Source organism: Melanostigma gelatinosum (assembly GCF_949748355.1).
Source record: "Melanostigma gelatinosum genome assembly, chromosome: 11".
Taxonomy (NCBI): domain Eukaryota; kingdom Metazoa; phylum Chordata; class Actinopteri; order Perciformes; family Zoarcidae; genus Melanostigma; species Melanostigma gelatinosum.
This window is the reverse complement of record NC_136644.1, coordinates 23,624,062-23,639,622: the sequence shown is the minus strand read 5'-3', so window position 1 is coordinate 23,639,622 and position 15,561 is coordinate 23,624,062. Positions and strand designations below refer to the sequence as shown.

The following is a 15,561-nucleotide window of genomic DNA, read 5'->3' as shown; positions in this document are numbered from 1 at the left end:
ATCTATCCTGCGGGTTGTAAAAAGGTCCTTGTGTACGTACTGCGATCTCCTGCAGGAAGTTTCTAGAATGATGCAGGAGTTTCTAGAGGTATTTAGGAGACTCTGATGCTCTTCAGGAGGTTTAAAGCACAAGGAGAAGTTGCTCGAGGTGTGTGTTTTATCTTGATACCCTGACCCTGGAGGATGTAAGAAGGTTTGTTGCAGTATGATGAAACAGCCCACTGGCTGCTGCTTCCTGCCTCCTCAACCGATGAGTCAATGCTCTGCAGACAGAGAGCATCATGGGACTAACAGACCACCAAGCAACAATGTTTTTCCCCCGACGGCCCGAGACACCAATTTAGACCGGCAGAGGTTAACTAAAGTCAGTTTGAAGCTGGTTGTGGACAGACAGACAGAAAGTCTGTCCACATCTCAACGCTGCAGACCAGTTTTAACATTTGAATTATTCAAGTCTGGCAGCTCCTGTTTTTTTAATTGGCCTCCTCTCTGATGGAGCTAAGTGCTCTCAAACAGGACAGAACCAGATAAAAAATGAACGTAATCCAACCACCACTTTAGGTACAGTTCCTGTCTTTCTACACGCCAGTCACACCGTTCAAACTGGTCAGTTTTATTTGACCTCCTGATGATTTGTATGTCCTGCAGCGCTGCGGCGGATTATACTGTTCAGCTGTCTGCAGACGTCAGCCGACATCAAAGCACCTTTGAGCTCAGGTTCTTTATGGTTTTAATATAAGAGAGTGACGATCAAACAGAAATCACCAGTCGAGGTGTAAAACTGCCGTTTTATTCTGAAAAGTTAGGTTTTTAAAAAGCAACATATCTTCAAAATGAACCCGTTAATCTCTTCTCTGATTTTGACATCAAGCCTGCTCTCGTTAAATTTTTGTAACGTCATTATGCAATTAATGCAAACTCAACACCACCTGTACCGATACCTGTATGAGTTTCAAATTAAAAGCCTTGAAGCATTTCATAGGACAGAATCCCTCAATTTCCTAACAAGGATGTTATTGTGAAACATTTGCAGAAACCTGTTGTGGAAAAATCAAAGACTGTAAATAATAAGTGGACCTAGTTGTCGTGACATCAGTTGACTGCCGTTTTGATGCTTCGAGTTCGCCATCTTGTTTTTTTGCACCCAGTAAACGGAAGTGACCATATTTGGACTGCGGAAATGTGACGCTGTGGTAGCGTTGATATCCAAGTCCTTCATAATGCTTAAAAGTAGGTGCATTTCTCCCTCCGAGCAGAAATGTGGGCTTTTTCTTTTGCACCGGTTTTGCTAAATATTGGTTGGCTGGTTTGTGTACAATGCACAGAGGTGCACGTAAACAGGAAAGAGGCCATTTGTCATAAAAACGGATATTCCGAATGCGATGTCCAAAGAATGCTAATCGGTAAATGCTCCATTCGGAATAAGGCCTAGTTTAGAATATGCAAAATATGATGTTTACATATTGTCATATTTGGAATAACAGTGGAATATCAGTGTTCATGTAAACAAAGCCACTGACGGCTTCTGAGGTGGTTCTGTGGAACAAACCATCTGGGTCAGGTAATGCTTTTTGGTAACCTGTTGACCTTTCCTCCAGCGCCAGCACGAGGCCAAACATCAAATATAACATCTTTATGAATTCACAGTAAATGTCCCGATCCCGTTCTTGCTCCCCAAAGGATGAGCCTGTTCGTTTTTTCTTTTTGGCGGAAATGAAATGTGTTAGTAAACGCTCAAACACACACACACACACACACACACACACACACACACACACACACACACACACACACACACACACACACACACACACACACACACACACACACACACACACACACACACACACACACATGTAATAAAGACATGCATTCACCAGAGAAAGGCCAGCTCTGCTCTGTACTCCTGCAGAGGAGAAAGAGGAGGAAAATGTTCTCCGCGTATTGTCGTCACAAAGATAACTATGAACTAAAAACAAGCATCCAGTCTCTGTATTGTTGACTCATGAATATGTCTGTAGCACCTTTTCTTCTTCCTCCTCAACGCGCGGCATGTTTCAACCACCTGCCTCCTGCTTGGCGTTGCCACAGTAACCGAGCCTGCGTAGGTGCAGTCGAGTGCGCGCTCGTCCGAACAGACCACAAGTCTGAAGAAATGTTTCTCAGAAGGGACGTGCTTGAGGTTAACACTCTGATGCCATCTCGGTCGGTCACTGCAGCCAAAGAAAAACACTCACGCAGACAAAAATAATTGAGCCACACAAGATCAAGATGGGACGAGGAAGCTGCAGCCACAGTGTGTCTGCGAACGGCTTTGAACTGTCAGTCGAAGCAAACGTGCTTCACACTTCTACAGTCGACTCTCCAGAAAAAGCTGTTGTTTTATGGCACGTCCCAGCTACTTTACGGTACTGTGTAATAACAATATGTAAGATGCATAAACATTTCCATCTGTGCATTACAAAAATACAGTTATAAGAAATTGAAAGGAAAAATACACGCGTGTACAGAAACATGCTTGTAGGTTAATTATAAGCAAAGTCAATCGACTTAAAGTACATACCATATTAGAAAGAATAAACCCAACCCATAATAAAAGAAAATATTGAATACACATCCATACATATAAAAATAATGAAACAAACAAAGAAAATATTTAATTAAATCGAATAAAAATTTAAGGATTTTGAATTTTTAAGTAAAATGAAAGGTAGATACACGTGTGTATTGCTATGCATATTTGGAGCAAACTAAGCAGAATTTTATTTTGCGTTGCATTTAATGACCATATTGAACCAAATGTAAGACAACCATTTTGTAAGATCCAAACCCAGTTGTCATGGTTGAAGAATGTGGTTTGTTTCCAAATGTGGTCGCCATCTTGACAAGAAGTATAAACACATGGGCGAGACGTCGCCTAATTCAACATTGACACAACACAATATATTCATCAACTGGGAATACAGACCTTCCATTTGAAAGAGGGAAATTTGAATTTTAAACGCTTTTTAAATCTACAGGAAAGAGTGTGTACGTGTGTCATTAAGTCAGCGAAGATAAAGCGCAACGCAAAATCTGTTGGACTGATGCTGTGAGTCAGACCACATCATCTCGAGAGGTCATCGACCCAAAAGGCCCCATTCGGAGCACAGTTTCCTGCAGGCGTTGGTGTAAAGCGTCTGAACCTGCAGCGGAAAAAACAGGTCAGGCTGCAAAAACTGCAGCGCTTCCTGAGAGACACAGTACACGCGTTTTTATTGTCGCTCTGTCGGCATGAGAAGATTTTCTCGCTGTAACTTGATTTTTTTCTCACCCGCACCTCACTGATGTCTTCTGACGTCCGGCTCCCTGCACAGACAGACAACACGCCTTTAACGCCTCCTGCAACAATCCATGACCATCAATAAAGTTTTATTTCACTAAAAGCTGAACAAAGAGACACAAAACGGAAGTAAAAATACCAACAACACCATGAAAAATACTGCATTGCAGTAAAAAAGTCCTGCATTCAATATGTTAAAAAGTACACAAGTATTCTCAGCTTCGTGCAGTGAAAGTATCATCAGTGAAAGTACACAAGTATTCTCAGCTTCATGTAGTTATCAGCAGTAAAGAGTATCGTCCCTGTACTGAGTGCACCTTTCTAGATTGTCTTCATTGTCTCAGTTGTCTTCTCTCTGCAGGACGGTGTGGAGGACAGTCACTGCATCCCCCCGTCTCCGGTCGTCCACGTGCGGGGCCTCTGTGACGCCGTGGTGGAGGCTGATCTGGTGGAGGCGCTCGACAAGTTCGGCAACATCTGGTAAGAAATACTTACTCCATAAATTTCCATACGCACATACAGTATTCCTTTGAGTCTTCTCTCACACGCAGTCCAAAGATTACTGACACTGAACTGTTTCTGTATGTAGCAGGTAGTTTCCACTGTTGAGCTATCCATCAGAATAAGCTGATGTACGGACATTCATCACTGCCCTTTTGAAGCCTTGAGTTCGGCAAATTTCACCGTCGCCATCTTGGATTACGGCCGTCGCCATGTTGTTGTTTCTTTGCAACCAATGAACAGAAGTCACCATATTTTAAATGCGGAGGAGTGACGAAGTGACGCCGTATACGGCTCTGGTAGCGTCAGCGGTAAGCTCGCCCTAAAGCATCCCCTGCTTTATGGTTTATTTGACTCTAAATGGACCATAATTTACAAAATAAACATCATGCTGTAGTGAAGAAGACTTGAAACTAGAGATTGAGACATAAACTCATGTGTAAAATGTTTACTGAGGGAATAAATCAAGAGAGAAGTAGAGTAATTTTCTCATCGATTTCTATACAATCTGACTTCTTTTTGCATCCGGAGGAATCGCCCCCTGCTGGTCGGGAGAGAGAATGCACGTTTTAAGACACTTCCACATCAGCTTGTAACCGGAGGTTGCCGCCTGATCAAAATACTTTAAAATGTGCGGCCTGATCAGGAAAAGTGTGCTATGACTTTTCTCAGATATTCACGCTGCCGTCTTTCACGGTTCATCACAAATCCAAGATTATGAATCTCAATTGCAGAAATGAGAGAAACGATAGCTTCTCTCATTGTCAACATTATATATATTTGCGTTTCCAGTGATGCCTCGTACCACCCATAGTTTCTCAGTTTTCTTTTAAATTGTTTGTCCACTCATCATGTGGCCTACGGACCTATGCTACGTGCATGCTTACTCATAACTGGTAATATTGGCGGATATATTGTAGCAGTAGCAGTCACACAATTGTCGAGTTGCTCTTTCTTGTTTCAGTGTCAGCATCCTTTACGACAAGAATCATTATCTCTGTCAGCATCAGTTCCGCTGCAGATGTATCAGTGTGGAGCTGTACTGATATCTGTGTGTGTGTGTGTGTGTGTTACCGCTGCGATCACAGATATTCATTGTGTTGAAGAGATCATTAAAAGAGCTGAAAGGACTCTCAAAAGTGTTGATAAAAACCAAGCCGTGAAAGAGGCCGAGTGAAGAGAAATTGCTCATTTCTTTCTGAACTATTCAGGAGAAGGAGACAGAGGAATGGAAGCTCTCAAATTACAGAGCCAGGATCAGTATTGAGAAATGTGACTTGTGTTCAAATAGCTTCAAATAGCTAATTAAAACCAAACTTGTCAGTAAATTGAACACTTGAACATACATCAGCGTGATAAGAACTGCATAAAATGACAAAATGACTGAAGCTCTGTCTCACACTAAGACAAACCTGTCTTATCTGCTCTGCCGGCAGTTACGTGATGATGATGCCGTTCAAGCGCCAGGCTCTGGTGGAGTTCGACAGCGTGGACAGCGCCGAGCGCTGCGTGACGTGCGGAGCTCGTGAGGCCGTCTGCGTCGCCGAGCAGCAGGCCTTCTTCAACTTCTCCACCAGCCAGAGAATCACCAGACCCACCAACGTAGACGACCCCACCAGCGGAAACAAAGTCCTGCTGCTGTCCATCCAGAACCCGCTGTACCCCATCACCACCGTGAGTCCAGCAGAACCTCTCATGTGTGGAAAAGAAACTTTCTTTTCCTTAGCTGCACCTTCCTCACCAGAACTTCATCCACCCGACACTTACATTATGTCTACTTTAAACTTCCTAACCTACCACATCCTCCGCCAGAACAAGACCTCCACCAGAACTTCCATCCAACCACAAACCTTTTCTCATATTTCTGTCAATCATTTGCAAAACATTTCATGTTTGAAATAAAAAATAGAGTTTGGTTATTCTTGCTGCCAGTCATCACTGTGCTCTCTCTCTCTCTCTCTCTCTCTCTCTCTCTCTCTCTCTCTCTCTCTCTCTCTCTCTCTGTCTCTCTCTCTCGCTCTCGCTCTCTCTCTCTCTCAGGATGTTCTCTACACCGTCTGTAACCCCATCGTTAACGTCCAGCGCATCGTCATCTTCAAGCGCAATGGCATCCAGGCCATGGTGGAATATCCTGACTGTGTGTGTGTGTGTGTGTGTGTGTGTGTGTGTGTGTGTGTGTGTGTGTGTGTGTGTAGTTGCATGTCAGTGGATACAGTACTCAGATCTCCACAGTTTAAAAATACAAGATCAGCTGCTGTAGATGCAACATGATGACAACAGAAAGGCAGAGGAGGATTCGTTGAAGTTGACTTGTACTTGAGGAAAATAAAATTCAGATCCTCTAGATTTGACAGTAGATCTCCTTGAGGACAGTGTGGGTCTTGTTTTCTCTCTTCTGATTGGCCGGTTAAACTCCTCCTGGTGAGTCACCCTTAACGAGCTCGTTAACATTTGAGTCAGTGGAGGATGCTCAGAAGGCCAAACTGGCTCTAAACGGAGCCGACATCTACGCCGGCTGCTGCACGCTCAAGATCGAATACGCTCGGGTAAACACACACACACACATACACGCACACACTCGCGCACCCACCGTGCTCTTGACAAACACACACTCGGGTGCATGCACACATACACACCCTCACTCTCAAGCAGCCCACGCACACACACCCACCCAGAGGTGCTGTGCTCTGTCGCCCCCTGCAGCCCAACAGACTGAACGTCGTCCGCAATGACAACAGCAGCTGGGATTACACCAAACCCTTCCTCCTGCAGCGAGGTAGGACAACACACACACACACACACACACACACAGGTGTTTCCAGGTGTTGTTGCGTCAGTTGTTCTGTGTCAGGGAGCTTTCAATCAGTTTTCACCTCGTGTTACTGACGCAAGACGCACAACGAAGGAGGAGGAAGAGCTTATCCTCTATTTCTGATTCAGCAACGTCAGGAAGTCAGTGAAGTCAGGGAAATATCGATGCTGATAGATTTGCGAGTCTCTATTTCTGGTGTCTGCTGGTGTGAAGACAAAGAAACACCTGAACCTCTACACAACACTTTGGGCCTGGCAGAACAACTAAATGAAGTAAATTCTATTTTTTGATTTTGCACAATGTGTGATCGTGAAAATAACGTTTGTTAAAGGGCCAGTGTGTAGGATTTGGCGCCATCTAGCGGTGAGGCTGCAGATTGCAACCAACTGAAACTTCTCCCGTGGGCTAAATGTGTAGGAGAGCTACGGTGGCAAAGGCGAAAATTTCATTTCAGCCAAAGTTTTCCGCCTCTTTTGCTCTCGACTGTTAACCTGCATGCAACCAAAGCCCGCTGTAACGTGATTGGTCAATACTACTTGGACTGCAAAACTACAAATGGAAACCAGAACACTTTGCAAAATCTTGTCCCGTTGCTTACAGATTCTGCATTCACATGCAGTCATCTGTTCAATCTGATTGAACTATCATGAAGGTGAGATTGACCTTCTGCTAGTCTACTCACTCTTCACATTCTTCTTTAAATAACGGCGTGGTGAAATGATCCGAGCTGCAGTGAGAGGGGATTGTATGGAGATGTTCCTGGTGTGGAGGTGAAGCAGCTCACTGAGCTCTGCCTGGAGACTCGAAGGTTAAACTGCAGTCTGAAGGTGGTTGGTGAAGCTGCTGATGCTGCTGTAGAGGCCAAAAATAGATTTTCATTCAAGAGGAATCGCTCACTTTCACCTCCCGCTACTCTGGCCTTATGTGGGTCAGACTCTGCTAACCCCGACCATTACAGCAAGACCCACTTCACTGTGTGTGTGCGTGTGTGTGTGTGTGTGTGTGTGTGTGAGAAAGAGATAAAGAGACAGTGCTGCTAGCAACAACCTTCCTGTGAGCTCTTATTTGGCTAAGATGTCTGTGTTTGTGTGTGTTGCAGAGAGGGGAAAGGGGAGGCAGCGGCAGGCTATACTGGGAGAGCATCCATCCAACAGTTATGGTACTGTCTGTCTGTCAGTCTCATCCTGATCCCTGACAGTCCTCCAGTGTTTCTAATGCCAGAGTGTTGTGTGTCTCCAGGCTCGCACTGCCCCCTGCTGCCTCTGCCTGGGAACTGCAGGTACAGGAGGAGCAGTGAGGAGGTGCAGGACATGATCTCCTACCCGCTGCTCCTCCCTAAGAACTCCCACTCCTACTCCTCCTCCTCCTCCTCCTCCTCCTTCCTGGGCCACGGCGCCTCCAGCTCAGTCGCCATGGTGAGCGGCCTCCATCCAGCCAAGATGAACTGCAGCTGCATCTTCAACCTCTTCTGTCTCTACGGCAACGTGGAGAAGGTGTGTGCTGACCCTCAGAGCGAAGGGGTCATGGATGTGTCACGGTTCTACCACCTGTCAAACATCTGGAAGAAATGATCCCTCTAAAAACCTGACATGATTGGTTGTGTTCGCAGGTGAAATTCATGAAGAGCGTTGCCGGCACGGCGTTGGTGGAGATGGGGGATGAGTACGCGGTGGACCGGGCCGTGACTCACCTCAACAGCATCAAGGTGTTTGACAAAAAGCTCAACGTCTGGTGAGTCCTGACATCTCAATAACTGCTGACCAAAATTACATGACATGGCTGTGGATATTAATGGTCCCCAGAGGATGAATCCTACTGAGCAACCTCCTGACCTTTCTTTTTGCACCAACCATCAAATGTCACTGAAGCATAAAAGTATGAATTATAGTATGAAAGTATGAATTAGACTGAAAGATATCCCTACATCTATCCCCACCCCCTTCACCCCTCAGTGTGTCCAAACAGCAGGCGGTGATTCCCAGTCAGGTGTTTGAGCTGGCCGACGGCAGCAGCAGCTACCAGGACTTCAGTCTGAGCAGAAACAACCGCTTCAGCAGCGCACAGAGCACCAGGAACATCATCCAGCCGCCCTCCGCCGTCCTGCACTTCTACAACGCCCCGCCCACCCTGAGCCAGCACCAGCTGCACAAGGTGAGGTCACACCTGCACGAGGTGTATTATTGGTTACAAATGTTGGATTACTGAGAGAGCTTTCTGACGAGGCGTAAACTGAGAAGAGAATGGGGCCCAGTATGGAGCTCTGAGGGACACCTTTGCTAATGAGATGTGACATTAACAATATGTTGTCATGTTGAATGCATACAATGTGAAAAAAACATTCTGGGCTTTTTGAGACACTTTGGCACAATATGTAGCTCTGTGTGATTTCAACCACTTAATTATTTTTTTGATAAAAGATTAAAATAAAGTCCTTGTCAAAGGTTGATCATTGGTTAATTTAAACTTCAATTTGATTCTGCTCAGAATCTGTAGTATTTTATTAAAACTAACATGTTGTACAAGATGATAAGATTTGTTCTGTGGTCTATAGTTGTACTCTGGGTGGAATGAAGAAGACCACTTTGCCTCGTAAACCGACCATTAGGAAACTTCAACCGAGTGCATTTCCCATAAGCATGGCCATTATGGCTCCATGGATTGTGCTGACTTTGCACTCGCCACCTGCGTTTGAGTCAAGAACTCTGCAAAACAATATTTATGGGGACGAGCTAAGCGACCCTCCTAAAGCTTTCCAAAGAAACATGACTTTTTTTCCTTGAATCATTTTAATTGCTTGTCTCTGAGTCTGAACAAAAGTGAACACAGAAAGAAATCTCTGTGATCTTGCCGTCTGACCTCATCAGCCATTCATATCTTTTACGCATGCGGTTTACATGTGGGAGGCGGACTCCCTCGTCATTTTATTCTTGTAATTCAGAAACCTGCAGGCACAAACCATATTATCGTGTTTGCCAAATGGACTGTAACAAGTGGACACAGTCACCATGATGTCACCTATTGGTTTGTGGACTGCGGTTTTGAAGCCTTAACTTCGGCATATTGTCCATCTTGGTTTTTGGCCGTCGCCATCTTGGTTTTTGCATTCAGAAGTGACACGAGATGGTGGAGCTATGAAAAACTGGTTGCTGAATAAGACGGTTTTAGGCGACCAAACTGAAAACTCACTGTGAAAGGGCTAACTCCCAGACCGGCGAACGGCTTTTCTACGGTTTTCCACTCGGTGGCTCACGTTACCGCAGTCGTAGAAAGTCAGGAGTGAGCAGAGGCTTATTCAGTTGGTTGCATTCTGCAACCACATGTTGCCACCAAATCCTGCACACTGTGCCTTTAAAAACAGTCTGACCTCTCTTCTCTGTGTCTCATCTGCAGCTCTGTACTGAACACAACGTTCCCGCCTTCACCAAGTTCAAGGTCTTCGATGCCAAATGTGAGTTTAGCCAATCACACAGCATAGAGCTATGGAAAAAATATTACTAATGCTTATTAGAGAAATTATAGAAAATATATGTTTAGCTGAGATATTTCAACTCAGACACATATTTTCCACTCTTCTCCTTTTTCTTCTTCCTGATCAATGCTCCTCCTCCTCCTCCTCCTCCTCCTCATCCCAGCAGCCAGCTCTAAGACTCTGTCTGGTCTGCTGGAGTTCGACAGTAAAACTGATGCTGTGGAGGCTCTGACCGTCCTCAACCACCACCAGATCAGAATACCCAGTAAGTACTCAACTAACTGACACACACTGATAATGCAGTGGTGACTGTCCAATCAACTGTCAACCCAAGTTCACCAGGTACCTTTTCTTTTTGCCTCACCTCGACAAACACCAAACGGTTTATCCATCTGCTCAGTGCTTCTGTGCGACCTCACTGAGCCCACAAGACTTCAGGAAGATCTGCAGTCACAGCGTCTGTTCTTCAAGAAATAGTTCACGCGTGTGACTTATTCTCTTTGTGTACAGATTAAACAAACAAGTGTTGTGAGTGGTAGTGTTTGTACAGTCTTTATGCTAAGATAAGCTGACCCATCCTGGCTCCAGCTCTGTACAGACATGAAATAAATATCCATCAGATAGAAGGCAAAGAAACAATGTTTGTTTATATATTGTACACATACAGTATATTTATATACTTGCTCTCCCTTCTCTGACCTGCAGACAGCTCCAACCCCTTCACCCTGAAACTCTGCTTCTCCACCTCCTCCCATCTGTGAGCCACAAACAAGATGGCCGCCGCAGTCGGCAGGTCCTCCAGAACGACGGGGAAGTTTTGTTCTTTACAGAAAGAGAGAATGATGCAGAGCGGTGGCAGGAGATTTGAGTTTTTTCCTGTGAGGTGTTTGAATGGATCATTTTATTTGTGTGGTTTCTGTTTATTTGAGCATGGCGATGGAGTCGTGACGAGGCAGTTTAACGAGGAAAAGCATCTTAATGTACTAAATGAGTTGACGGTCCTTGGACCCTCCTTTAAAACATGAGTGATGCCAGCGAGCTGAGAGAAAATCTTCTGCTCCGGCTGAAATGTAAACAGACTTTTCTTCCATCAAATCCCACAAGCGAAATCAAATCGATAAATAGTTTTATCCTCCACAAAAGGCCCTGAGATCCTGAAGAGATATGAAGATATCAGCTGTCACTGAATACAGAAATAGTCACACATGAAACAGCTTTTTAGAGGAGCGATGTAGTTGTTGGTGTAACAGGCCGAACTCAGGGAGGAATCAGATATCAGTCTTTATGTGACAATCCTGAAATATTGTTAATATTGTTGGACCAGTTTAGGATTTATTCCGTTTTATTTCATTTCGTTGACTTTAAAGTTCTTTTATCATCTTAGTTGAGCCGTTAATGGTAAATCAGTGTATTTGATGTCAAACTGAGCTCTAAGATTAGTAGTTTTATTTGTGTGATTGATTGAATTTAACTAATTTATTTTTATTTGTATTGTTTTAAATTCGCTCTCTGGGTTTCCTCCACAACTGCACTCCTGAATGACGTTTTAAGAAGAGGGGGTTGGTTCTTGTTTTACTGAGGAGCTGATCAATGTTATTATTGTTTATAGTTTCCTCTGTAGTTATCAGTTGGGACGTGGAAAGCACAACATTATTCAATGAACATTTACAGAACAATTCCATTTTAAGGATGAAGTCCTTTTTACTTTTCCTTGTTTGATTTGTGACTTTTCAAGTAGCAATACTTTGTGTCTGTGTACGTACTAAATGAATTATTGGTTCCAGAAATTGTGGTTCAGCTGTTGGATGACAAGTTAGCCACAAGTTATTCATGAGGCTGTATTTCCAGCTACTTCTGCTGCACGCAAGTTTGCAAAAAAAACAAAACAAAACAGCAATTAAAACAGTTCTTAGTCACGAAAGCAATTAGTGTAAATGTCATGTGTGACGGCGAAGGTTTTGGCTTCACGCGACAAAACAGCTATAGCATGACAGAAAGTTAGCCGTATAACTGCTAAAAACAACGGACTCACTGTAGCCATTTAGAATAACAATAACTTCCCAGCAGACTTTGAGCTCGATGCATAATAATAATAATAATAATAATGACTAACTGTGTTACAATGCCACATTTGTGTTCGGATGCTCATAGTACCATGTTGGCTGGATCACCCACAGAACTCGTTAACAGTTTTCATCCAAAAATCAACACTTTGAGCAGCACAAACTAAAATGAATTTACCTCCATTCTATTTGGGGGGAGGTTTTGTGAGTGTGTGTCTAATTATGGGTGAACTGCCCCTTTTTAAAAATATCTTAAAGGAATACTTCACCCACAACAGACATTGCTCACCACGTGTTACTTTGAATTCTTGAAGACAGCTGTGTTTTTCCCGCAGGCCTCCACGGTGAAAGGAGAATCACAGAACGTCTTGATGAATTAAGCAAATGGGGATTTTCACCGTGGAGGCATGCAACAATTCAAGGCAACGCGTGGTGAGCAATTAATATACAAATGGACATTTTGTGGTTGAAGTATTCCAGAGTTTTGATGGCGGTTGAGCCATTCAACAGAACTATGTTTCTGACTGTCAACTTTGTTTGTCACTGTCTGTTCATTAAATGTTTGTTAGAGTTTTGCTGTTTATTTTATCTGTGATTGTCTCTGACTAAAATGACGTCATGTCTAACCTCCACTTGTTTCCAGATGTTACCGTATTTTTCGATAATTCAGCCCTTTATAGTAATTCCTAAAACCCCGTCATGTTTGATCATGTCAACAAGTCATATGTAGTTTTTTTTACATGATAGTTCAATAGTATGGGGTTGAGTTTTCATCATGTGTTAACAATGTAAGAAATATGTATTCAGGAAACTACCCCTGGAACTACTTGTAACTGTATGCCACTACTTTGATTTAAAGGGCCAGTGTGTGGATTTAGTATTTCTAAAACATGAATGTCCCGGGTGTTTGGTTTATTGTTCTGTGCTACTGTACAAATATAGCAGACTCCGTGAGGAGGACTTGCTCCCTATGTAGATATAAATGGCTCATTCTAAGGATTCAAAAACACAATGATTATAAGTTGCAGATGATTATACACGAATGAAAACATACCGGTAGTTATGAATATTATATTTCTGCCAACAGATGACCCTGAATGCTACACACTGGCCCTTTAAATGTCAAACTTTTTAGTTTGGCTTTTGGCGAGAAATAAACAAAAAAAACATTGAACTGTCCACATTGCACTTTGAACTCAATGCTAACGTCAGCCTGTTAGCATGCTCACGATGTTAACTTGTTTAAGTTTAGCGGGTAGAATGTTCCCCATGTTGCATGCAGTAAACACAAAGTGCAGCTGAGGGGAATGTCACCAATTCTGCAGTTATTTGGTCATAAACCAAAGTATTGCAACATATTAAAATGTTGACCTGATGATGGCGCTAAAGTCAGAAGATCATCAAAGTTAATATAAATCATCCTCTGGGGAACATGAACACATGAACCACATTTCATCACAATCCATCCAAAAGTTAATATTGTGAGTTATTTAACTCAAAACACACAAATGTGAACCTTATGGTGGCGCTAGATGAAAAGCCAGAGGTTCACTAAAGTCAGTAATATTAATCCTCTGGGCACCATGAATATATGTACTACATTTCATGGCACTCCAGATAATCTGGACCTACAGCGCTAGCGTCACTAAAAAATACTGTCGAAACTTTTTTTGGAACTTTGTTTTGCACAGCGAGCCCTGTGGTCTGCAGAATAAACACCGGCCGCTAGTCTGAGCCATCTGAAGTCAACATGGTGAATCCATGGATGTATTGTGAATATATTATGTGTTTCGAACTTCTGTTGGATTTGAATGTACAGTGTTTTGGCCTAAAATTAAATACCGTAACTCTGGAATCTGTGTACGATTATCTGTTTTTTTAGCAGCTGGCAGCACTGAATGAAGAGCAATAATACGCTGCTGCTGTCTTTTAGGAAGCTCCAGACTCTGGTTTCTCATTGCTCCGTGCAGGTTTTAGGTTCAGACACTGACGATGCTCACAACATGAAAACAAGCAGATGCAAATTGGCGAACGTCCTGCTGAGGCTCAGTACCAGGCGGCAGGAACACAATTTGCTACAATTTTTCACTTATCAATCAAGACTCTGTAGCTGGTTTGGTGTTTTCATCAATAATTCAGAGGCCAAATTATTTCAGATGTGAATCCTCTGTGAGGACTCTGGAGCCTCGATCCTGCTCCGCTCAACAGCAGCACAACAGCTGACTTTACTCACAGACATTTTAACTGTATCACCCTGGAAACTGCAGGTCAGAGCCTCATCTGTCCCTGACCTTTATTTGAATATTACAGATAAGTCCTGTATGTATTTAACTGTGTGAAGTGTTCATTGCATGGGTGGATTATGTTCTTAAAAATGTATAATGCAAGCCATTTCTATTCTCCCACTCTGTCGCAACACATTGGTCATTTTAAATACTCGTTGAACACAACAAGCAGGTTGCTTTAAACAATAAAGGTGCAAGTAAAAGACGGTCGAAGGCTTCGCTGCTTGTTTTAGCTGCAATCTGAGTGGGCTGACATCAGATAACACTCAACCACACTAACATGAAGGTGTGGAGACGTAGTAGAAAGTGTAATCTGATTAAACCAGCTACAGAGGACGTCCTGTGACACACAACACAGAGGAAACGAGGGCAAAGTTTGAGCCTGCAGCCTCCTCTACAGTGTGTCTGAGACAGCTGTCCCAGCATGCACTGGGTGAGGACAGATTCAAAGAAATGGGACATCTTCCCTCGACAAACAGTATTTAGCGTGCGAGGAGGGAATCAGTGGACGAGTCCACACTCTGAATCCGTTGTCACAAGGTTTAAAAAAAAAAAAACTTTCTGCCATTCAGGCTGAATTAGGTCTGGATTGGATTTTACAAGAGTTCAGTTCCCAGTTTCAGCACAACTTGTAACGTTAAAATCCCTAAAAATATTAAAACTATGCGATAACAGGTGGGCGGTGAACTAATGTGAATTTGAGCACTGATTGCTCCTGTCTCCGGATGATTGTCGCTACAGTATCTGACAAGATAACTAATTTTCCAATCCCAACCAAATTAATATTACAGTCAATATCTATTGTTAAAAGCTGCACTAATCAATGTTTTTTATATGCTAATAAATTACTTGTTTAATGTGAACTGTCCACAGAAAACTATCACATGACTCTACGGAGCTTTTTAACCCTTTTGGGCTGCTTTTTGCATTCAAAACCTTACTTAAGTGTTATCAGTAAAATGTAAATAAAGTATGAAAAGTAGAAGTATTAATTGTGCAGTAAAGTGTTTCCAGTGTAAGATATGATGTTTCTGGATTACTGTTGCATCAATGTGTTTGTTACATTTGATTGCTTTAAATGTTTTAGGTTGTGCTATTTTTAACTCCTT

The 15,561-nt window shown here is 43.1% G+C and overlaps 1 protein-coding gene across 1 annotated transcript in view; it reads left to right on the top strand.

The window, feature by feature from the left end:
• The window catches only part of LOC306784774 (heterogeneous nuclear ribonucleoprotein L-like), a 15,540-nt gene extending 1,503 nt beyond the window's left edge, over positions 1-14,037 (top strand). The window contains exons 2-13 of the mRNA XM_079278891.1: positions 3,684-3,802; positions 5,260-5,497; positions 5,864-5,960; positions 6,284-6,369; positions 6,527-6,599; positions 7,735-7,794; positions 7,875-8,128; positions 8,245-8,366; positions 8,588-8,786; positions 10,026-10,083; positions 10,271-10,369; positions 10,810-14,037. Coding sequence (XP_079135017.1) covers positions 5,267-5,497; positions 5,864-5,960; positions 6,284-6,369; positions 6,527-6,599; positions 7,735-7,794; positions 7,875-8,128; positions 8,245-8,366; positions 8,588-8,786; positions 10,026-10,083; positions 10,271-10,369; positions 10,810-10,865 — 1,335 coding nt within the window. The 5' untranslated portion in view covers positions 3,684-3,802; positions 5,260-5,266 and the 3' untranslated portion in view covers positions 10,866-14,037. The remainder of the gene's footprint in view (positions 1-3,683; positions 3,803-5,259; positions 5,498-5,863; positions 5,961-6,283; positions 6,370-6,526; positions 6,600-7,734; positions 7,795-7,874; positions 8,129-8,244; positions 8,367-8,587; positions 8,787-10,025; positions 10,084-10,270; positions 10,370-10,809) is intronic.
• The last annotated feature ends 1,524 nt before the right edge of the window (positions 14,038-15,561 follow it).